General features: G+C 42.1%; 1 protein-coding gene across 11 annotated transcripts in view; it reads left to right on the forward strand.

Moving 5' to 3' along the window:
• The window catches only part of CELF4 (CUGBP Elav-like family member 4), an 813,218-nt gene that overhangs the window by 703,058 nt on the left and 84,619 nt on the right, over positions 1 to 25,541 (forward strand). For all 11 annotated transcript variants that reach the window (XM_054178999.1, XM_054179000.1, XM_054179002.1 and 8 more), the window contains exon 6: positions 21,503 to 21,646. In XM_054178999.1, the coding sequence (XP_054034974.1) occupies positions 21,503 to 21,646 (144 nt within the window). The remainder of the gene's footprint in view (positions 1 to 21,502; positions 21,647 to 25,541) is intronic.

The raw sequence follows: 25,541 nt of genomic DNA on the forward strand, positions 1-25,541 counted from the left end.
TTGTCTCTAGATCTTTGCAGGGCCCCAAATAGAAAATTATTTACATGGAGAAAGGTTTCTAAAAGTAGCAAATTATCAAGATTTTAGCTTTTGGTACCCTATCTTGGACAAATAAGTTTTAAAAGATAAATGTTTACTCATGATGCTACTGAAACAAATCCCATATTGAAATGTCACGGGGATCTTTCCTGATATAGGTCAGAGAGGTATTTCTGATGACTTTCTTTTAAACTTTGACTCAGACTGATACTGTCTATAAACAGACATTGAGAACTGCAGTTCCATAGGGTATGGTACCACAAAAGAAGTCTTACAAACTCATGTGACAGAGGTGAGAGAGAGACAGGAGAAAAACCAAGACAGAGCAAACCCAAGGAGAGTTGAAGATTTCATCTGTATCTACTACACCCAAAATAACCTTATCCCTTCCTAGTTATCCTTTCTTCCTTTAAAACACTTTAGATAAGAAAGACCCCCCCAAAAAAAACACCCCAAAACAATAATCTCTTGACCACTTGGGAGGAAATATATCTTCCATCCTGCTGACATCAACAACAGAGCTTAGGATGTACAAAAAATAATTTGGTCATTTAATGGGTCAGGGTTTTATTGGGTTATTTTTCCTCTTGACTTTTTTACCTCAGATTTCTGTTATAGAAATATTCTTGAATAAACAGATCTGGACATCTGAAAAAAAAGCATCATAGTTTAACCCTTACTAAATGCAAATGCCAAGCTCATAATCAAAATTCACAAATTACCATGACTTGGCTGAACTTTATCAACAGTTCACAAACCTAATCTTAGTTTACAGGAAAAGCAAGTATAAAATTATTTTAACCCTCTTCATTATAAGATAAGCTATGTGGTATTGTCTTGTATCCCATATGAGCTGTGAGCAGGTACATGGGCAGTTACCATGGCTCAGCAGACTAGTGAGGACCTGTAGAATGACCACCACTTGATCAAGAAATGGAGCACACATTGCTTTTCCCACAGAGCCTTCAAATTTCTAAGGTGCTTTGAATGAGGTGGGCCAAACCCTGCAAGTGAACTCAGTTCCAGTCTTCATTTTGATGGTGCTTCATAATGTGCAGGTTCTTTCAGGGTATAGATGTTCACAGGGAAATGCAGCCATCTCGTGGTGAGATGGTGATGTAGCCCTTGTCCTTGGGAAGGAGGGGGCACCATTAAGACTGGCCTCATTTGTCCAGCTGTGATGCCGGCTCAAAGTTGTTCCTGTGGTTCAGCCAATTTAAATGTCTCTTACCTTGTCTTCCTGTACTACCAATGGGGCATCCATCATCATTCTTGTCAGGTCTCGAGTCATTCGTTCCTGCAGCAGACTCCTGTTTCTCCACAGCTGTCAGGATTATTGCTCTGCTGTGACTTCCTGTTCACACAACATATGTTGCCTAATAGTTTCAAAAGGCAACTTTCTTTCATGAAAGTTTGAAAATATTTTTAATTTTCTATTAACCTTCCCTTGGACTGGTGCCTGACCATCATCCATCACAAACCTCCTTCTCTGTGCAAGGCACTTGTTTCTCCTAAGGGCCCACCGAACAGGTCTACAACTTTCCAACTTTCACACATTCAATTGTCTCTAGAAAAAAAAAAATAAATATAAAAATCCCTTAATTTTCATCAGGCCCAAAGTTGCTTTTGCATTCACCTACCAAGAGACCTTTCAAAGGTCTTTCCAATCACACTGCCTCTCGACTCCTCAGCTTTATGATAGTGTTTTACCTTACCTCCATGTCCTCCTTCATGAGTGATAACAATTTTCACTTACTTTCACATGTATTTACAGTGGATATATAACATGTATTTTTAGGTATGGTTATTCTGTCTCCTCCTGCTTCTCTGTCCACATGGGCATATAAAAAGGTCTGTTCATGAGATTGTCATCCATTCCTCATCCATGTTTCATCCCTGGCAGCATTATCCAATGCATCTTCAACTACTGCTTTCACAGTTACAGCTTAGAAACTCAAATTCCCTAATTCAGGACTAACTCCTGTCCAAATTAAAATCTTGCCCTGTCTTTCCAGCATCTTCTAGTGGATGTTTAGCTGTCAGACCAAGCTCAGTATGTATAAAACAGAGCTCTTGAATTTCTCTTCCCAAACTCTGTCTCCTCTCTCTTCTGCCTCCATTCTCAGTCACCACAGACAATGTTGTCATCCTACCAGTCAGTCTTGCTCCTTCCTAGGCACCATCTTCAGCTTGGTTTTCTCCTTCTCTCCATATCTTTATATCCAGGTGACAACTAAATGTTGAAGAGCCAATCTGTGCAACACATCTAACATATCTAAGATATGGACTTGTCTATCTACCCTCACAGAATAAACTCTCCACACATACATCATGCATATCTAAATAGCAGCAGTCTTTAGCCGACTCAGAAGCACAAATGTTTAAAAGCTATATTACTTTTGCAAAGGGCATTAGACTCAATACCTGAGGTAGGATTTGTCTCACCCAGGTTAGAGACATTCAGAATCTAAGGAACTGTGTCTGAGGTAGTCATCTAAGTATTGTCATTTACAATTAGAACTAGAATAAACCAGGTTGGAAGAGACCTTCAAGATCATCATGTCCAACCTATCATCCAATAACAGCTAATCAACTAAACCATGTAACCAAGCACCCTATCAAGTCTCCTCCTGAACACCTCCAGTGATGGTGACTCCACCACCTCCTCAGGCCACCCATTCCAATGAGCAATCACTCTCTCTGTGTAGAACTTCTTCCTAACATCCAGCCTAAACTTCCCCTGGCATAGCCTGAGACTGTGTCCTCTTGTTCTGGTGCTGGTTGCCTGGGAGAAGAGACCAACTTCTGCCTGTCTACAACCTCCCTTAAAGTAGTTGTAGAGAGCAATAAGGTCACCCCTGAGTCTCCTCTTCCCCAGGCTAAGGAACCCCAGCTCCCTCAGTCTCTCCTCACAGGGCTTGTGAGACTGAGTTTCAATTTCTACAAGTTTCTACTGTAATCAGTAGAGAGAAATAGATACATCTGAAGGAATTTTATTTTACGGAAATAGATTTTGTAGCCTGTCAAACCAAAACCCAAACAGAAGTCTGGTGCTCAGTTAAGTTCAGATATCAGATTCCTATGGTCTGCCATATCCAAAAGAACAGTTCTTTACCGGGAGTGCAACTTAGAATAGTAACGAACCCATACTGCTTAAAAACAAAAGGTAAAAACACTTGCTTACTGGAGATGTTTCAGAATTCACAGTTGTCTTTGCTCACCAGTGATACTCTTGCCACCCTGAAATCCCTCTGCTTCACTTGTCACTGCCACAGCACTCTTGCTGGAGTGAAAGATTTACAGTGACTCTATACCTGCCCACAGTAGTCACCTACATGTTAGATATTAAAGCTGTTCACTTGGCCTCTTGTCTGATGGTGATTCCTTCCACATAGCACAGGCAGATAGTTTATGAATGCCTGACTGAGCCAGTGAATTTGCAAGAAGCTTCACTGGGTTTTCAGGTTTGGGTGGACACCTGACTTCATGTCCAGTGTGAGGTGAGCTAAATCAATTCTGAATATTTGCTGCCCAAATAAAGCCATTTGGCACTGAGAAACCAAGCATCCTACATCTGAGTCCTCTAATATCTGCCATCAGATGTGCTATGAGCTTGCCTAATACACTAATTGTCAACATTACTTTCAATCTATATCTTTATTTAATTAATGAAGTTTAAGGCCATTAAGATTTCAAGAACCCTATAAGAACCCTACAAGGTGGATTCCACCACCAGGTCTTCTTTTGTTTTACTATAGAAGTCTGCAGCAGCTTGGTGAGATCAAAGCATTTATTCTGTGTCCAGGCAATAGCACTGAACAAATGTCTGCCTTTCAAATTTAACTCACTTAAACAAAACAAAACCAACCAACCAAACAAACAAGACTACTGAAACCAAGAACTTCAGTAACTTGATGGCTTTCAGTTCAACATTTTTCTGTGCAGCTCTTAGGAACACCAATGATGACAAATAATAACTAAAATCTCTGTACAGGAACCACATATATTATTGCTCAGTGTTTTTAGATGATGCAACAAATAGATCTCTAATTGTTGTAAATTTTAAAAATTATTTATCAAGAAAGTATGAGTGACACAACACCTTAAACAAGGATGCTTTTCAACCTCCACCCCCGTGTTCTTTGGCAGTCCACCCATATCACCAAAATTTCCAGCCAAACATGACTGACAGTGAGATGTAAGGTTTCTCTTCTTGTTGTATATAACGTGCATCTACCCTCTTGCATTGTAAGAGATTTTTACCATTATTTAAGCCAGAGCAATTTAGTTTAGTTTAACAAGTGAGAGTCACTTAGAATTATTTTGGTTGGAAGAGACATTTAAGATCATCTAGTCCAGCCATTAACTTAGTACTGGCATGTCACCATTAAACCATGTCCCCCAGCATCATGTCTACACATCTTTCAAGTATTTCCAGAGGTGGCAACTCCACCACTTCCCTGGGCAGCCTCTTCCAGTGCTTGACAACTGTTTTTCATAATATCCAACCTAAACCTCCCCTCATGCAATTTGAGGCCATTTCTTCTTTACCTGTCACTTGGGAGAACAGCCTGAGACCCACCTTCACGAAAACCTCATTTCAGTTAGACATAGAAAGCAATATGGTGTCCCCTTAGCCTCCTATTCTCCAGGCTAAACAACCACAGTTTCCTCAGCTGTTTCTCGGATGACTTGTGCTCTAGAGTCTTCACCAGCTTTGTTGCCCTTCCTTGGACAAGCTCCAGTCCATTCAATGTCTTTCATGTAATGAGGACACTAATATTGAACACAGTACTTGAGGTGTGATCTCACCAGTATCAAGTATCAGGCTGGATGAGGCTCTCGCCAGCCTGATCTAGTGTGGGGTATCCCTGCCCATGGCAGGGGGGTTGGGACTAGATGATCCTTGTGGTCCCTTCCAACCCTGACTGACACTATGATACTATGAAGTACAGAGGGACAGTCACATCCCTAGTCCTGCTGTCAAACCAGAATGCTGTTGCAAACAAGAATGCTGCTACAAACCAGAATGTTGCTAGCTTTCTTGGCCACCTGGGCACACTGCTGGCTCATATTCAGCTGTCTGTTGACCAACACTGCCAGGGTTGTTTCCACCACACAGATTTCCCACCACTCTTCCTCAAGCCAGGAACATTGTTTTGGGTTGTTGTAGCTCAAGTGTAGGACCCCACTTCTCATATCACTGGCCTCATTCCATCATTGCAGCCTGCTCAGATACCTCTGTTGGGTTTCCCAACCTTCACACCTGCCTAACTTGGTGTCATCTGCAAACCCATTGATGGTGCCCTTAACCCCTTGTCCAGATAACTGATAAAAATATTAAAGAGAACAGACTTCAGTACTGAGCCCTGGGGATCACCACTTAAGACTGACCGCCACTTGTGACTGGCCATCAATTAAATATGAGGTTATCAAAAAGTGCCTTAAGAAACAAGTGTCATTATCAGTACCTAATTTGCGGTTGACCTCATTCAAAGTAATGGCAAACACAGCAGCAGTTCTCATGTTTCAGGCTTTAGATTCTTAGATATCTATCTCATCCATGAAACCAGCCCCATATTACGTTTATAACTGCTAGTATTATTTCTGTGTGCTCCTATGGTGCAGTTACAACTTTGCAAAGCACTGTGAACCTGGCTTCACACACCATCCCATTAAGAAAACTGTTCAAGCAGCTGTTCTCATTCCCTGTCAATATAGCAGAGGAATATTTAGGTGAATTGGGGATACAGGAGAAAGCAGTGAGAGTCTGCAGAAGGAGCTCTGAGCTGGTAGAGGAAAGAAAGAAAAGAAGCCTTCATGGGTATAATGAAATTGTAGCCTGCGTGCCTCACTTGCAGAGTGGTGGGGAAGCAGCTGTTTTTATGTATGTACACTGGCGCCAAGGTGCTGAGTCGGCAGAAACTGACTAGGAGGAGCAGTGTGTTGGCTTCAGTGAGTGGGGGGCCACAATGCCATAGATCAGCTGAGGTATTTTTAACAATTATTTTGATATAAACAGCTCTGAACTTGAGGAGCTCCATGTAAATGGGAAGCAGTGGGGCTTGTAATTAGATTTGTGTACACTTTCATAAATTGCTGGGAAACATCAAAGCCATGATAGAAGGCCGTGGTGCACTTTATTTCCTTCTTCAGTTCTTCTGTTAATTGAATGGTTGATGTGTGGATAGGAAGTGTTGGCTTCGCAGAGTACTATTTACAGAACCGCTGACAGCTGCACTGTGAAAATTAACAGGAACAGAGCAGCCTCTGTCACAGCTCTTCCCATGAGGGACTTGCTTCAAATTGGATCATATCTTTCATAGGAGAAACTTTCCTCATCTCTCCTCCCTTCTTTGCAAACATGCACACACATCCAGCTGCACAATCATCTTCCTCCAGGCTCATGGCAGGCTTTAGTTCTCAGAAGTTAGGTTTGTCACTTCCACAAAGTTGGGGGAGTTCTACTGCAGTTCCAAACTTGTGGCATGCTCCACTTCTATCAAGAAAATTTGTCAAGAAGTCAATCCAATCTGTGAGTCATGTGTGTGGAGATGTGGCTGTGTGTTTGCAGGTCACCTCAACAAGAACATGCTCTTCACCCTTTTGGAAACTCCAACAGATTTCTTCTCATACTACTAGTGTTGTAAATAAAGCATTTGTGTTAATCTGATATAGAACTGCTGTGTGCTAAGCACCTTACAAACCTCTTACAGAAAACTTCTCACAATCAGTGATTTGCACACTGAAGGCCAGGTCTGACCTAGCTGAACTACATTTCAGTATTGGTCAAAGTATAAAAATTTGAGGCCATTTCCACTTTACCTGTCTTAACATCTACCCTTCTCTTACACTGATAGAGACTAGCCCCTCAGAGAGACATGTGCAGCTTCAGTAATTGATGGTTTAGAACAGGTACTCAAAATGGCTGCAATTAGGCCATCCAAATGTCTCTCTAAGGAGACAAGACATAAAAGAGAAGCAAAAGAAGTAGCAGTACAGTATCTGGGAATGAACTGGTCTAAACACAAATTGGTATTTTTAGCCTGTTTGTACCCAAAAGAGAGGTACTAACCAATGAATACTTGAGCATCTAAATCCTAATATTTACTTGAATCTGGGGTGAGAAAATAAATTAAGAAGGTCAAGCTTGAGGCCATCAGCCTAGTACCTCACTTCTCATGGGTGCCTTCAAAATATCTGGGTAATATAAACAGATGGTTAGACAAACCCAAAGTACAAATAGATAACAAACAGACCCATGATTCAGAGTATCAATCAAGCAACAAAATTTACTCTCATTGAGATTCCATCACAGACTCAAGTTTTCAGTTAGGCAAAGCCGCTTTCTGAGTCTCAGTGAAGTGACAGACAGATGCTGACTCCTTCAGACAGCTGGAGTAAGTAGGAAATGGGAAAGTGATTAGACTTCGGTTTCACATGAACGTATTAACATAAAGAGGGGATTTTCCAGGTGAAAGTTGATGAGAGTCCAATATCTACGTGCCCTTCATGCCCTGCAGCTGAATTTGCCCTGAAGTTACTTACTCCAAAGTCATAAAGTCTTGGGTAGATTATTGTTAGGGCAAGTCTGTGTATTCAGAAGAGGGCAGAAGGCTGAGGCCTTGTTTTACTCTGTTGATGTTGGAGAGGATGATGGAAGAGAATGAAGATACCAAATCAAACTGGTTTTATTCCTCTCTGTTGTTATCTTCTGCTTTCTAAAGAATGTGCACTCCATTCAATGTCTGTGTAGCACACTGACTGGCTGTTTAACTTAGCAGCATACTCATTCCCTCCATTAAACAAACAAACAAACAAGAACAAAAACAAAAAACAAACCCCCCACCACCACATTAGAAACCCATTCATAAGTCAGTAGCAGTAATCCAAATAATGAATGATTTTTTGGATGTACTTCCTAAACACCATTTATATAGTCATGTTTTCCTTTAGGATGAAAGCACTAATGGATGTGTAATACCTAGATGTTAATTTGTAGTCATTTATTCCACCAAAATCCAATGGCTTTTGATAGCTCAGCCTCACTTTCCTTTGCGCGTCAGGCTCTGGCCAGAGGCAAACTAAGGTTGATAGACCATTCCACTCCACTGCTGCCATCAAAACAGCTGATTCTACAACATTTGGGCCAGCAGTTTCCCAGTGATACCATAATTTTCCTTGATTCTTTCTGTAAAGAATTAAATCATATGACCATGTTTCCTGCCTCTCCTCTTATTCCATAAATTAATTAATAAGTCACAGACTTCTGGGTCTTAGAATAGACTGCCTGACAGGTGGTATGAATCATGCTGGCATAAAAATGGCCCTTACTTCTCAAGTAATATCTCCATAGCCATGCAGGCACCTGTCAGGATAGCAGAGGGATCCATGGGTCAGGACAAACTTCACTTTCCATCTTCCCAAGGCTTACTTGCTTGCTCCAAACCACAGCATTTGTTGCCTGCAAACAGGATAAGAGGGATAACTGCTTTTGAGCCACATGACCTTGCCCCTAAACAAAAGGATTTCATTGGTACCACCATATATCTTTACGTGTCCAAGGGGTATTGGTAACTAAATCAACATCGGTGGAGGTGGACAGAGGAAAGTGGGAGCAAAGCCATGTCACCACTGGTGCTTGCAGGCCCTGCAAGACTTGCTGTACTCAGCACTTACCTTGTCTACATGAGATTAGGACTTGCAGTGACTAACACAATTTGCAAGAACCAACATTTCTGGGCTATCAGAAACAATGTTAACCTTCCATCCTGACAGGCATAAAATGCTCACAGGGGTGTTCCAGCCTTCTGGAGGAACCTTGACCAGGTATCTCCACTATGGAGAGGAATGAGATATCAACAAAGATGTCTTTACCTCTCTGCTTGTTTTGAACAAGTTTCTTTCTTCCCTCCTCTTCTGTTCATCTTTCTTTTGCTCCAGACGTCATTTATATCAGTGGAATCTTCTCTTTAAGTGGACTCTGGATCATTAAATTACTTTAGGTGCTTCAACTTGTTTCTCTTTAATCCCCTCCTTACCTGCCATGCTCAGGTGTGTGGTCTGCATTGATTGCACATGTTCTAGCAAGGAAAACACAAAGACCTTAGTAACTGGTAAACTGCTAAATTGTTTCCCCCATCCCAAACTTAGCTGCCAGTAAATGATTCAGAAGCTATTACTCACATTTACGAAAATCAAAATGCATTTTTAGTGGGAAAAGATGTATTTCAATCAAAACAATAACTTTTACATATGACCCTCAGTTGAAGTCCACACAAATTCACAAATGTGAAGCACCCTACAAGATAACAATGCCTTTGCCTCAGATGTCCCTTGACAAGTGAAAACAGATAGGGGTGTATGCCTGACTCCCCATCCAAGAGGTCTGTGTGGTCTCACAGGCATCATGATTGTGAAGTCTTACTCAGAAGCAAAGAGAAAAGTTTCAGATTTGGTGGAGTGGAATGCAGTAAGAGGAGATCTTTCAAGGTAAAGAAACTTCTTATACTACTAAAACAAGCAGAGCACACTGAGTTTACACCATCTCATAGCATTAGTTGACCACCTTTTTCTCCATCCTAAAGCATGTGTGATACTTCCCTGAAAGCAGAGCCATTCATAAATTAATTACCTTGTGGTTGTACAGAGCTTGGAGATCTTTATTTTAAACATGCTGCTGCATTGGGTTTGTTTGAGCTGGAGTTAACTCTCCTCAGAGCATCTTTCTAGTGCTGTGTTTTGCGGTGTACTAGCTGGGTGTTGATAACACACCAGTGTTTTGGCTACTGCTGAATGAGCATCCAAGCTGTGCTGTTCCAACATTCCCCTGCTCCAAGAGCACCCTGAGGGGTGGGTAAGATCTTGGGAGGTAAGATCTTGGGAGGTAAGATCTTGGGAGGGGAGACAGCCATGCCGGCTGACCCAAACTGGCCAAAGGAGTATTCCATGACATATGACGTGAGCTCAGATATATAAACTAAGCGAAAGAAGGAAGTGTGGGGATATTTGTCCATGGCGTCTGTCCTCCAAGCAACCGCTACACATAGAACCCTGCTTCCCGGGAGTGACCGACCACCACCTGCTGATGGAAAGTAGAGAATAGCATCTCTGTTTGATTTTGCTTCCATGCATGGCCTTTGCTTGTGCTTTGCATTATTAAAACTTCTTCTATCTTATTACAGGATTTTTGTTATATTTTCCCCTCTCCCTGTCCATGTAAAAAGGGGAGTGATAGAGCAGCCTTGGTGGGCATTTGGCCCCCAGCCAGGACCATGTTGAAAGGATATATAATTTTTATTTTATTTATAAATATGGCAATATTAATCAAAATATTAATTACCTTTATTAATATGAAAACTGCCAAAACTTATCAAAAGGTTTGATGTACAGTTAGGATATATTTACAGTGTGATGTACAGTAATTGGGAACTATAAAAATTTAGCTATTTTATGCAAACTGGGAGGAATATAACAGAAAGCAAATACCCTGGGAGCAAAATGGCACTGGACCACAGTGTGGAGGAGACTCAACAAGAACTGTGATATCAAAGAGACAGCTATTTAATTACTCAAAACTGGCTGTACCCAAGAAGGGAGTGCTGCTGCTGTGTATTAGAGGCTTTGGGGTGCTCATGCGCCAGGCACGGCTCGTTGCCGGCAGGAATGCCACGCGGTCTTCGATGGTTGGTCTGGCTTCAGCAGATGGGGGGCTGTTAATAATGCTATCATGATGGGCACTTGCTTTGTCCTGGGTGAATTGAGGCATGGCAAAATCCTGGTCACAAGGGGAAGCAGGCTTGACTGCAACTCTTGAGTTTGTGGCTTCTCTCGTAGTTTGCGGTGTGTGTGCTTGTGGCTTTATCCCAGGCGCTGGACTGGGCAATTTCAAGGCTATGCAACTCAAGGCAGTTTCAAGCCAGGCAAGGTCCAAACAGGTTTAAGCATGCAAAGTTTCAGCAAGGCATAGCAAGGCTTGAGCAAGGCAAAACCAAGGCACAGGCAACTAGAAATCAGTCTGTATATAAATCTTGCCCGAGATTGATTGGACCAATAGGGCATGAAACCAGCACATAGTTACCCAATGGGAAGGGGTTCTGCCAGACTGTGGCCAGAACACGTGCCCTTACCATAGATACAGGGTTATTTACCAGATATGCATGGTCTTGTCCCCTTCTTTCCTTTTCCCACATTATCCTGGCTTTCTGCAGGAAAGGAGGGGGTAGAGGGGGGCCATGTCTAAACACCTTACTGTCTGTCTGCATTTGTGCTGGGGCCATTAGGCCCTACCATGACAGGCCAAACTACCACAGCTGCAAAAATACAAATACTTCTTACTATCCTGGTCAAGCAAAATGCTTTACACCATGGTAGCCTAGAGTCATACTGTGTGACAGTGATCTGGGATGCCCAGTCATGTGCAACCTGTTTGCAACTCAGTGCCACTGAAATGTTCTTTTATGTCACATGCACAGCTGAAGTGTATATGCCCAGCTTGTCAGCCCTTCTTCAACAGCTATTTCTTCATAAGTCATCTTAGGCTTAGGAAAAGCCAAGGAAGATTGGGGCTCATGTGAACAGAGCCTTGAAGCATCAGACACTTCACCCCTGATTTTAATGTTGTGTTGCTGTGACAATGGACACTTCACTTTATGGCTCTGGAATTATTCCATTTCTCTTATTTTCATTCTTTCTTATTTAGATCATTGATCGCAGAACCATAGAATGCTTTAGGTTAGAAATGACCTTTAAAGGTAATCTAGTCTGAGTCCCACCAGTGACCTTCTACTGCCTTTCTAGGCAACTTGTTTCAATGTTTCACCACCCTCACTGTAAATTCGTCCTTGTCTAAATCTACCCTCTTTTACTTTAAAACCATTACAACCTGCTCTGCCACAACAGGCCTTGCTAAAAAGACTGTCCTCATCTATCTTATAGCTCCCCTTTAAGTACTAGAAGTCTGCACTAAGGTCCTCTCACAGCTTTCTCTTCTCCAGACTGAACAACCTCAACTCTCAGACTATCTTTGAAGAAGATGTATTGTAGACCTTTCATTATTTTTGTGGCCCTTATCTGAACCCACTCCAACAGGTTAATGTCCTTCTTGTGCTGGGGGCTTCAGAGCTGGATGCAGTCCTCCAAGTGAGGTCTCACCAGAGTGGAGTAGCAGAATCACTTCCTTTTACCTCCTGCCTACACTGATGATGTCTTGAGAGCACATTATCAGGTCAGCTTTCCACCCACCAGCTCCCCCATGTTTTCTCTGCAGGAATGCTCTCAACTACATCATCCCCCATCCTCTATTGAAGATTGCCCTCACCCAGGTATAGGACCCTATGCTTAGCCTTGTTGAATCTCATGATGTTAGCAAAAGCCCACCATTAAGCTTGACCAGGTCCCTCTGGATGATATACTGCCCCTCTGGTGCATCAGCTGCACCACTCAGCTTGGTGTCATCTGCAGGCTTGTGGAGTGGGCACTTGATTCCACTCTCTACATAATTAATAAAGATATTAAAGAGTATAGGTCCCTGTACACCCCCTTGAGGGACACCACTTGCCACAGATTTTGCATCTGAATATCGAGCCTTTGACTGATATCCTGTTGATGCAACTATCCATCCATCTAATTCATTATGCACTGTGCAGTACACCCATCAAATCCATATCTCTCCAGCTTAGAGAGAATGATGTTTTGGCAGACAGAAGTCAAGATAGATGACATACACAGCTCTTCCCTTTTCCCTGTAGTCACTCCATTATAGAAAGCTGCTAGCCTGATCAGGCAAGACTGCTCTTTATCAAGCCATGCTGGGCCTCTGGAACCATGTTCTTGTCCTTCATGTGTCTTAGCATAGCTACTAGGAGGATCTGTCTCATGATCTTCCCAGGCACCAAGCTAAGGCTGACAGGTCTGTAGTTCCCAGGGTCTATCCTTGTAAAAAAACGGATTTAATGTTTCCCTCTTTTCTGTCACCAGGGACTCCACCTGATTGCCAGGGACTTTTCAAATTTCATGGAGAGTGGCTTGGCATCTACATCAGGCAAATTCCTCAGGGCTCCAGAATTCATCTCATCAGATTCCACAGACTTGTGTATGTTCAAGTTCTTCAGGTGGTCACAAACCTGATCTCTTAAAATAGGAGTGGATTTGCTCTCTTGTCCTTCATCTTGTAGTCCATCAACTCAGGAGGTATGAGGAGAGAGGCTGCCAGAGAAGGCTGAGGCAAAAATATATGAGTACTTCAGCCTACTCTTTGTACGTTACTAGCTCACCATTCTTGCTAATTGGTGTGGGGGGGTATATTTTCTTTAACTTTCCTTTACTGGTTGACAAACCTGTTAGAAGGCTTTCGTTATCAGTACAGACTAGGGGATGAGGTGATAGAAAGCAGCCCTGTGGAAAAGGACTTGAGAGTGCTGATAGATGAGAAGCTGAACATGAGCAGATGGCATGTGCTTGCAGCCCAGAAGGCCAATCACATCCTGGGCTTCATCAAAAAATGGGTGGCTGGCAGATCCAGAGAGGTGGTTCTGCCACATTGCTCTGGTGAGACTTCACCTGGAGTACTGTGTTGGGGTTGTACAGCCTGGAGAAGAGAAGGCTCTGGGGAGACCTAATAGCAGCCTTCCAGTACCTGAAGGGGGCCTACAGGAGGGATGGAGAGAGACTGTTTACAAAGGTCTGTAGGATGAGGGCCAATGGCTTCAAACTAAAGGAGAGCAGATCTAGATTGGATGTTAGGAACAGGTTCTTTACCATGAGGGTGGTGGAACACTGGAACAGGTTTTCCGGGGAGGCCCCATCCCTGGAGATATTCAGTGAGGCTCTGGGCAGCCTGGTCTGGTTGAGGATGCCCCTGCTTGCTGCAGAGAGTTTTTGACTAGATGACTTTCAGAGATCCCTTCCAACCAGACCATTTTATGATTCTATGATTCTTGTTCTTTGCATCACTTGCCAAGCTCACCTCCAACCACCTTGGCCTCCCTGTAAAAATAGGCGGTGTTCCTGTACATTTCTCAGGATACCTCTCCTTCTTTCCACTGCCTGTGCATTTCCTTCTTGCTTTATTTTAACCACCTGATCTCAATTCAGCCATGATGGTCTCTTCCTGTCCTTGCCTGATTTCTTACACCTGGGGATCAAGGCCTCTAACACTCTATGGAAAGCATCCCTGAAAATCTGCCTGTTCTGTTTTGCTCACTTGTCCTATAAACTCCTCCAGTGTGTAGGTGCTGCAGCCTAATCTGCCTCAAATTTTGACATCCCTGATGAGCTAACTTGCATTGATGACCATCACCATCCGATCTGGTATCACATCCCCTCAGCCAGCACTGTCTTAAGAAGTTATCATTGACGTACTTCAGGAGTCTCCTGGATTTCCTACAGATTGTCATACTACTTTTCCAGCATATGTTGATGTGGATGAAGTCCCTCAGTAGGATGAGAGTCTGCAGCCATGAAGCTTTCTGCAGCTGGAGTAAGAAGGCTACGTCAAAAGGCTCTACTTGATTCAGTGGCCTGTAGTAGACACCAACCACAAGAGACCCCCTTTGTAGCCTTGGTTTTAGTTCTTACACATGAATTTTCAACCTGCTTCTGGCTACACTTCAGGGGCAGCTCCTCATACTCTAGCCATTTCTCAACACAGAGGACAACACTTCTATCTTTCCTTGTTTGCCTGCCCCTTCTCAAAAGCCTACAGTCATCAGTAGCAACATTCCTGTCATGGGATTTGTCCCACCAAATTTTAGTAGTGGCAATCAGGTTGTAGCTTTCTAGCAGTATAGTAGCATCCAACTCCTGTTTGTTGTCTATGTTGCATGCATTTGTGTAAGGCAATTCAGCTGGGCTGTTTTCTGTGTCACCTTCTTAGAGGAACACCCCTTAATTTCCTTGAGGTGTTTTACTACTAATGTTTCCTTGTTGGCTCCTACTACCTCAGAAGCCCATGGCTCATCTCTGTAAGACTTTGGCTTTGCTGCAGTGTCCCCATCATGCCTCAGAACAAAAAGGTTGAGGGCCCTTACTAGCACCCTGCCCTTTTAACGTAGTGTGTCACACTACAACTTCTCACAGGCAAGCCTGATATTATTCCCCCTTCACATCTAGTTTAAAGTCATGTCAATGAGCCCCTCAAGCTCTTGAGCAAAGATTCTTCTTCCTCTTTGAGAAAGGTTTCTTCCATTTGATGCAATTTAGCCTAGTTCCATATACGTAATCTCATCACTGAAAAACTCAAAATTGTGGAGGTGTCTCCATCACTATCCATCCCAAGGCCCTGAAATATTTTTTGATTGCTCTTGAAATATGGGGTCATAGTTTCCTCTCTAACAACTTGGAAGATCTGTAACAGGTAGTAATCTGAGGGCTGTACCAAACTGAGAAGTTTTCTAATGCTGTCCTTAAGCTGGGCTCCAGGGAGACAGCATACTTCCCTGTGAGAATGGTCTGCTCAGCATATCAGACCCTCTGTGTCCCTTTCCTTGGCTAGAAGGACAGATTATTCAGATAACAGCTTTCATGAGACTCTCTGCTGCAGCTACCTAACATTTTTGAACAGTAATTTATTAAAGCAAACTTTAAAAAAAATCATGTCAAGTCATCATGTATTGCTGCAAGGATACTTTTAGAGAAAGTATATTTTTAGTAAATAAAGAAGCAAAACTTATCTTCAAGACTGTGTTACTCCCATTGGGAAAGAGAAATGTATAATATTTTCTTTTGAATTCTGGACTTTTTCCAGATACATGTTTTTTTCCAGATAGATAAAACCCAATTTTCATTGTTTTCACATTCTTAAATAGCAGGTAAGAATTTCCAGTTTGTCAATATAACACTTTCTGATGCATTAAGGAAGGTAAATGATTTTGTGAAGACTTTTACTACCCATATATCAAGCCAAAAAATACAGAGCTGCCTAAAGGACCCTGCATTGAAGTTTACGTTATTTGAATATCTTGCTTTGACTTGAGTGACATCTTAATACACAGGCTGTATATCAAGTTCCTTCTAATTAGACCTGGGTACAGTGCCACCAGGAGTTAACAGTTCTGCTCTCCTGTGGAAAGCAACAACTTGAGCTTAGAGAGATGTCTGCTAAGCAGTGTATGGACAAGTAAAATCTAAATAAAGCTTCCACTCCAAATAAATTACATCTCTGAAGAACTGTGAATGGAAGTACCTACAGTAACTCTGTGCTTAGACATTGCATGAAGAATCCCCTCTACTAAGGAAGCATTATGAAAGGGTTTGTCACTCCAGCCCCGGATGAGTGCCTTCTTTTGCCGCTCCATCTCTGTCGTTTTCATCTTGAGTGTGTCTAAACCAGCTCTCAGGACTGTACAGTGGAAATCGTTCCTAGTGACTGTTGTGCTACTCATCTTTCAGATGAGACATGAAGCCCTTAGCACAGAGAAACAGCATATTTCACAAGAGGGGTGAGATGTTAGTCCCAGTCTTCTGGCCATCTTCCAGCATGAGTAATTACATGTCTGCCTAGGTAAAATTCCCTCTGTTGTACAGTTTTAATTGGACAACAGTTTATTTCTTCCCTGTTGAAAATCCCAGGCTGGGGACAAACTCCCACTGGCTGATTCAGCCACTCTATTATCAGCAGATCTACAATAGCATTAAAAATAAATAGATAATAAAAAAAAAAAAAATAATTTTGTTTTCAGACTTAGGAGGCGTAATCCCAAATTGGCTCATCTGCCAGAGGCCAAGGCAAAGAAACCCTCCTTTGGTTTTCAGGCCCTAAAATCAAGGATCCTTGTGTGAATCTTCCTCCTTAGATGATGATGCTTTGGAAGACTGGTTGGGCTCAATGATCTCTAGAGGTCCCTTCCAACCCCTAACATTCTGTGATTTTGTGAAATACTGTCCTGAGTGAATTATTGAAGGTCAGAATCCTCCTAGCTCTGCTTTGTAGCACAAAGGGAGTGTTAAGGCAAAATTTCTGACACCAGTGTCTTTATTCATGTGTTGACACTGAGGAAGGTAGTCTAACTGCCTAAATGAGAAGTAACTAGCATCACATGTTCTTTTGAGCATCTTAGCTGGTGTGGATAACTGATGTTTTAAAAGGTACTTACTAGGATATGCACGTTCATATCTCTTGTACTTAAGAGCTTTAGTCACTGGAACTTTAATATAAACTTTTTAAAAATTCTTTTTGGGCTAGAACTTTTAGCAGGCTCCATTTGAGCTAACCAAGATATGAAAGTCCAATTGTATGAGAAAGACACCCTTGTAGTAAAATACTTAAATGTATGCTTACCTCCAGTAGTACATTCAAAAAGCTTGAAGTGAAGCATGGTTCAATGGCTTTGGCAAACTAGGCCAAAAGTCATCAGTTTTGCAGGAAAAAGATGTTTAACCATCTGCAGAGGTTGGTAACCTACTGGGTCAGAAGAAATTTATGGGGCTGAAAGGAAGAGAAAATTCAGGTACATATTCTGCAAGTAAACATCTTTACAAAACCTTTCTAATGAATATTGTGTTAGGAAGAAGTAACTTTCCCTGATGTCATGCCATATTATATGGTCTCCTGAAAAGCTCTTACTTAATTTAGTATGCACTCCATTTGGGAGGTTGTAACAAATAGGAGACAGTCCCAAGAACCAGGCAAGAATTTGTTTTCCTTTGCCTTTAAATGAAATATCAATGGATGGACATTTTATTTTTAGTTGAATATGAAATTTCACAAGCAACCTGTCAAGCTACCGTTTTCAAGAATGACTTTATTTCACACGTTAAGACAGGCTGGGAAATTAGTTTTTCCCACAGAGGACTCTGATTAGGGATTACAAAGTGAGTGTGGTGCAGAGTCATTTTTCCTCCATCTTTTCCCTTGTCCTGCCAGATTGGTGAAGATCTGACTCTGCTGATTAAGGAAAGCAATTCATTGCCAAACATGGGAGGGGGACAGGGAGCAAAACAGTCTGGCTCAGTAGAGTTGCTGTCCCAAGAGAGAATAGGGAAGGCATAATAATACTTAGCCCTTACATTATTCTTTTCATCAGTTGTTATCAAGGCACTTGAAAAAGGAAGTTGATTTAATGGGAAAGGAGATAAATGTCATTTCTAAGTAGCCTACTGCAGAGGTGTCAGCAAGAATGCTCACTTTCATAATTGTGTCTTTTGACTGTGGATCTGTAGGGTAGAGTAATAAAGAGTTACTTTGCTTGGTAAAATGCAGAATTAAAAAACAAATCTTAAAGTACGTTTTAACCATTATGGATTTACTCACTGTAACTTTCTTGGTTCACAAAATGTAAGGTCCATCCCAACAACCAAAGAGAGCACGAGGAAGATTATGTGTTATTAATAAATGAGCAAGCAGACAGGACCTATTGCTTTTGTCAGCAGACAATGGCTGATTTACACCATGGTTTAATTGCTTGCAGAAGTAATAAATAGTCCAGATGAAGGATTCTGCAATTTTTAACCCATGGAAAATCTAGTCCATTATGGGGCATTTCTGCTGTTATCCAGTGGATTAGTTGGAGTCACTGAGTAGGAGCAGTTTAGTTCTTTTGTAGTTGAACATCACTGTTTGGCTTCTCTATTAAAAATCCTGCACTCTGTGATGTGACAGAGTTTACTGCCTGATTTCCTTTGGGTCACACAAAAGGGTTGCACATGAGAAACCACATACAGAAAGCATCAATCCCAAGGTCAATCCCAAAGTCAATCTTCTTATTCAAGCATAATGTGGCATCTCTACTGGCTACTTAGTTTTAACCACTTACATATGCATCCTGTCGCAAAGCACTCTTTAAAAACCCCTCTTTTTTTTTTTCTTTTTTCTTTTTTTTTTCTTTTTGATAATATTTGCTTTAACTTGCTTCTATTTGTCAATGGTCTTTCTGTCCTGTGTACAACAGTGATGTTCAAAGAGGCCTGAAGTCCTGCTGTGAAAGGCAACCCAGAAAAACACCTCATAAGAGGCACTTCTAGATCCCATTGGGTCAAATGGATGCTGTGCATTCACTGTGACTCGCATCTGGAGAGAACACTACAGGTGCAAGAACTTCATGTGGAGATTACCCATGGTTTCATAATACCATGTACAATAATAGCTTAGTTTTCAACAGTATGAGGCATCTGCAGTTTTGTGAGGCATCTCTCTGTCGCTAAGACTTCCAGTGTACCCAGAGATAGAAACAAACAGGGAAGGAAGAAAACAACAACTTATTTACACTTCTCTGTCCTGCTAACTACAGCAGGTCACATCTTCAAAACCTTTTTCCAGAAATGAATGTTCATTCACCTTATTCAGTTACAAAATCCTCCATGCTGCATTGTGCCCATCATGCTGCAGTCTTTTCTCTGCAATACATAACAGCAGCTCTGAGCACAGCCCAATCTGTTGTGGACCACTGCCTCCCTCCAATACAGCCACAAATAAGTTTAAATCATTAGATTCAGGTTACCAAACAATCTCTCGGATCAGAGTTAATTAAATGAGTGTTGAAATCTAATTAAGGACTGGTCCAGGTGATAATTAGCAGGAAATGTATGCATTAAAATATTCATTTGTCGATGAGCTGCAATTAAGAGTGTGATTTGGGGAACAATCAATAACTACATCATGTGATTTAAAAAAAAAAAAAAAAAACCACCCAAAAAAAACCCAAACCACACAAGGAGAAGTTGCCTAGCCTTGAGCTGAAATGCAGATTTCTTTCTTCTCCCTTCATTGCTTTCATTTTGCTTTCATAACTTCTGAACACTGCTCTCCACCCTTGAATACAGTATTCATCTCTTCATCCCTTTGTTTTCCTGAAGCACTTCTTTCAATCCCTTGCTCTTCACCACATTGTTTGAGAGGGTTATAGATTTATTAGAGAGAGACTAAGAGGTCAAAAAGAAAGATTCTTTGCCAATGAAAATCACTTCCTCAGAGAACAGGTTGTTAATCCAGGGGAACATTGCTCATTGTGTGGCCTTATATTGTGGGTGTTTTTTTTAACAAGCTAATTCCTCAAGTCTTTACTCATAACTGAGGATCTGCAGACACTCTTGAATATGTATATCTTGGGTTTACATATATGTATAACCATAGCTGTGGTTTACTACGCTGTTCCAAATTTGTAGTAGAACAACTTGGCTTTCACCAAGGCTTTTTTTCCCCCTGGTTTCAGGTGTGTGTAAGCCAGTTAATAACATTTCCCCTGCTCAGTCCCAGGCAATCTCATCTCTGCTAGGAAAATGAGGGCCCCACAGCTACCCAGGTTCTTTGGCATGAAGCTGGTATTTATCTACTGCCACTGCCAGAGGCTGAGCTGGCAATTTCCACAAATTCCAGTGTGTCTAAAGGGAAGTGTACCATGGGAGCACTATGATTTCAGCTGCTTTTTGTCAGTCTCCTGACAGCTCACCTGCCCATCTCCCCAGGTTCAGCAGCAGCCCAACTCCCAAGGCAGCTGTCTGCCTGCTGTCGGGACTGCTGCCCGATCCTCCCTCCCCTACACCTCTCTTTCCCTGGGGAGAGCACACTGTGGGGAATCAACCAATCCATGAAGTTTAGGATGTCCTTGGAGCTAGTCAAAAAAATATCAGTGCCTTTCCTTCCTAAGCAGATCTATTTCTTTCCTTTTCTGTCTCCTAATAGAAATTTAAGGCCTTCATCTCATTTTGGGTTGGCAAGAGTCTTATTTCATTCCCAAAAGCTCTACATTTTTCACAGACTTCCACAGCCAGCTCTGTTGATAATCTGTATTTCTGCACTGGTCTTCACTGAAAACATAACCCAGACATTGGAAACCTTTCCTGGAAAAGTGTAACATTAAATGGAGGCTCTATTTTGTAACAGCCTCTATTTCTTAGTCTTCATGGAGAGGAAACTCAGCTCCATCAGGCACTCCCTTAGTGTTGAAGAGATGCTGCTTTGTAGTGAGGTATACTGAATCCTATCTTCAAGGCTAGGCATGAATTTCTCACTGAACATGGGTGTTAGAAGACACAGCAGTATTAAAGGGTGATCTATATCAGAGGGGCTGGCTTGCATAGGGTTAACACATTTGATAAAAATTAATCAGTTCACATACCTTGTTGCATTCATCCAGCCAAAGCACCTACATTTTGTGGCACTGAGTCCATATCTTTGTTCTCCAATAAGGATACCTTACTGGGTCAGAAGGTTTCCAATGTATTGAAAGAAAAAGGCAACAGCTTTTGCAGAGAGAATATTAATAACAATTTGGAAATTTGGCTTTTGAAGGAAACTAGGAACCAGGCTGCTAGCTTTAGTCATTCAGTCTCCAGGGCCTTTTACTACCTCCTGATGTGCTCAACCTCATGCAAAAATCACATCGAAAAGTTCTGAGAAGTTGCATGGCAAAAATCAGCGCCAGCTGGATCACATGATACCAAATATGTGTTAGATGTATGGACTACATGAGCCAATGTGTATTAAGCTAATTCCCTTATGTGTTTCCTTTTCTTTTCTGTCCTGCAGGGAGCCTCTTCAAGCTTGGTGGTGAAGTTTGCAGACACAGACAAGGAGCGTACAATGAGACGCATGCAGCAAATGGCAGGACAAATGGGCATGTTCAACCCCATGGCCATCCAGTTTGGAGCATATGGTGCTTATGCACAGGCAGTAAGTATAGACACTAGATGTATGCATATTTACAGTAACAGGAACAGCATCTAGAACTGCACAAAAGCAGAGGAATGGCTGAGCAGGTTTCCAGTGATTTTCCCATGAAACTGGTTACACAATGGGAGCAAACAAAGCCATGCAATTCAAGGTTGTGAGGGCACAAACATGTTCTGTCTCTCACACAGAAAGATGAGAAGATGGCTCTGCTTCATTTGGCAGTGCCCCAGTTGCACCATGCTTCATTGCAGGTATCTTTGGATTGACCACAGGATAAAATGGCAGTTGTTGACCGAAGAGCTTTTGGAGTCATGAAAGCATGCTAAAATGGACAAGCAGACATATGAACATGTACAGTCCTGACTCCCAAAACAGTAGGACCTCAGCACACTGTTTAAAGCTATTTAAAGCACTGTTGCTTTGTCTAACTTCAGGTATCCTACTTGCATACCAAACCTGAACCATGGGCCCCTGAGAAAATGTGACTCTACAGGGAGCTGGGCTATTGATGAAGCTCTTGAATGGATGCCTCTGGCATAATTACCTTTCCTCAGACTATAGTGAACAAGGACCTGCAATACAAGATCAGGTTCAGGCATTTCAGAATAATACAGAAGTGATCCATCTACACAATATTGTCAGGTAACTTTGGTTGCATTGTCTGAAGCAGATTTACAGGCAGTGACAGTGCATCCAGGTGCTTCAAACTTGCTAGTAAAATGTGACTCTCTTTTACTCTGTGCTGCATTTGCATAGAGGAGGGAAGTACCATTAATCCCATTTTTCAGAGCAGCATCTTCCTGAATGAGAAAGGACTGAATGCCTTACGTACACAGGGCCAGTTCAGGAATTACATTCCAGCACACTCTGCTGTACTCCCTCCACTGCACTGACCACAAGGCTCTGCTTTATTCCCTCCCTATTCCTTTCTAATGCATCATGGATTTTCCATCACATATGAATATTTCTCTTTTAACTTGAGGGTCCTGGAATTTCTATCTTTTATTGAGTGTCCCATGCCTCAGTAAACACTTGGTGCAACTCAGGCTCTTACCTGCATGAATCATGTAATCAAGAGGATGTGCTGTAGAGCTCCTCCCACATGCACCTACTGGTGCCATTCTGGATGTTTTCAATTTTCTCTCTGCTCAATAAATTATATGTTTCCTTCCATTTTGCTCTCTTCATTTTTATTCCCAGTCAAAGGCAATCTTTGGCTCTTCCTTTGTCCTCAGCTTCCCTCTTCACATGATAAAACAGCTGTACCATCCCCTGACTGGCTGCATATAGCTGTTGTCCTAGCCAGAGAAGGCTGCAAGAAGAGAAAAAGAGACAGTAAATCACAGCTGAGCCCAAGTCAGTGACCAGTAACCTGGTATATGGTTATATGGTATAACCATATAACAAAGGAATTAACAGGAGGCAACTAGTGGGCAGCTCAGGACAAATATCTGCAGGAGTTGTCAGGCAGGAGATGTGGCTCAAGTGTTATGCTACAGGCATTGACAGGGGAGCTGTGGAGGTGGTAAAGACACCACTGTCCCAATGCTTGTCCAAAAACTCTTCTCATGTCATTTTAAATCTAGAATAATTTTTCATATTGCCACATGAAATTCATACTGATATAAAAGAGGATGTGGTCTGCACCTTTACACCACAGAAATCCCCTCTATCTGTTTGTTACAAGATAATACAGGACATTATGAGGGTAGGTGCTGGGTGACTATTTATCACTAAAGGAAGAATGAAAAAAAATTTCTTGAGTCTGCTCCTGCTCCACTTGAAACCAACGTTAATCCTATTGATTTCTGTGAAAGTAGAGTTGAACCTGTAGTCTCTTCCTTTCTTTCTTCCTTTCTTTCTTCCTTTCTTTCTTCCTTTCTTTCTTCCTTCCTTTCTTTCTTTCTTTCTTTCTTTCTTTCTGGTAAATATGCTAACAAGGGGGAAAGAAGAAGTTTTAGATCTTGACCCATCGGATATGACTGGCTGATGATACCAATTACCCTGGGGACTTCAGAGCTGTCTAAATGATCAGATCAACTTTCTGTATGGTGCCAGTATACACAGAATGTGCTTAGATGCTGTCTTTCAATCAGCCTCTCTATCTGTGTCTCGCCCTGTCTGTTTCATCTCACAGCCTCACACAAAAAGGAAGGAAGGGAACACCGAGGCCCTGTGACGTTGACTTGGTCTTGATTAATCCACTTTGGAATGCTGGCTCCTTGATATCAGGGTGATTGGCACCTTACAAATGCCAGCAGGAGATAGAGGGATCGATAAGGGGAGAGCAAAAGGAGCGGGAAGAACGGGTGTAATTCTATTCAGCTTGAACTGAAGTTGAAGAGCTAAGGCGAGTTGAGAGAAGGGAAGGTGAAACAGTGAAAATACAACAGCAGGACAGCAATGACAGTTGATGCCACTGTCACCAGCAACTCATGTGACATTGGGTCAATCATTTGACCTTCTGGTCTCATTTCCCCATGTATGAATAAAGTTGATGATCAGATTTATTTATTTTCCCTTCTCCATCAGGGACACAGCTCTCTCTTGTGCTGCCTCTCCAAGAGTTTTCACACAAGGGTATGACTGTAACATAAGTTAAAAAACTACCTCAGTGTTTAGTAGTAAGGCTAGGAGTAGAATGGTGCTAGGCTATCTGATTTGTACTTGTAGCCTGTCCTCCCAGTTATAGCACTGCAGTCCAAGCTTGACTGATGTCTCCATAAGCAAGTTCCCAAGCAATCCCATGGAAACTGGTTAACCAATAGTCCCCATGAAGGAGATTTCCAGGTCCCCTAGGCAGCCATTTCTTGCTGAATCTCCCATAGAGAGGCATCACATGCATCAATGGGACTGGATTAACTTTGCAAAAAGATGTCCATGTATCAGGGCAGCCAGTGCAGCAGCAAGCCACAGAGTGTTAGAGAGATAGCAGGCAGCTGTATGTTTGCAAACCCAGAACCACAACTTAGGAGAGGCAGCAAGGGTCTTGGTCTATCAATGTCTGGCTGATAGTTGCTGGTGTTGCCAACAGGGCTGTGTTGGGCCCCAGCTCCTCTTTAAATTACCTTCTTTGCAGATCAGCAAATGGCTGTATGACACTTCACACCCTACTGTTCACTGCCAAACCACTCAAACCTCAATTTAAGCAACCTTAACCTTGTTGGCAGCAATAGCGACATATCAGCTAAGCAAGTAGTTCTTGGGTTCATCAGCCATATGGCCTCAGCTTTAGAGGTAAAAATCAGGAAGCAGAGAGAATTCTCCTGTGTGTGGATTTGCCTTCCCTCCTCATGTGCCACCTGTAAGCAAACCAGACAAAATTTGGCACTAACACAGTGTGCTGTTTCAGTGATACAGAAAGTCACAACAAATCCACCTCACCTCTTTTGTATGCAGCTCAAGGCAAATCAGGTTTCATGGCTCCCTAAAGCTCCCAGAGCCCCATTACTAATTTGTTTCAGAGATTTTTGACTGGTTTAGGGTTTTTTCTTTTCAGAACTGTCTTCCCACACTCAGTTAAATTCTCTTTTTATGGAGTGGTTATTTATTTTATTTAACACATGTATATGGCACCAGCCCTTTTTAATTGTATAGCTGTTGTGGATCTACATCAGATGGATATTGATAGCTGTTTCTGCAGTCTCAGTTAAAGCCATCTTGAGGTGTAGAACTGAACTAAACCTGGCAAGAAGGAGACTTGATGCTAACTGGCACCACCTTTGATTTGCTGCCAGCTGACTAACATAGTTTAGTGTCAACCCTTCAGTGCTGGGTCGAGGGTTGGACTTGATGATCTTTGTGGTCTCTCCCTACCAGATATATTCTATGATTTTGTGAGATTGAACCTGCACAGCACACTGCATCTTCGTAGACCCTGGTAAATGATGGGGTA

Source organism: Dryobates pubescens, chromosome Z, assembly GCF_014839835.1.
Source record: "Dryobates pubescens isolate bDryPub1 chromosome Z, bDryPub1.pri, whole genome shotgun sequence".
In the NCBI taxonomy this organism is placed as follows: domain Eukaryota; kingdom Metazoa; phylum Chordata; class Aves; order Piciformes; family Picidae; genus Dryobates; species Dryobates pubescens.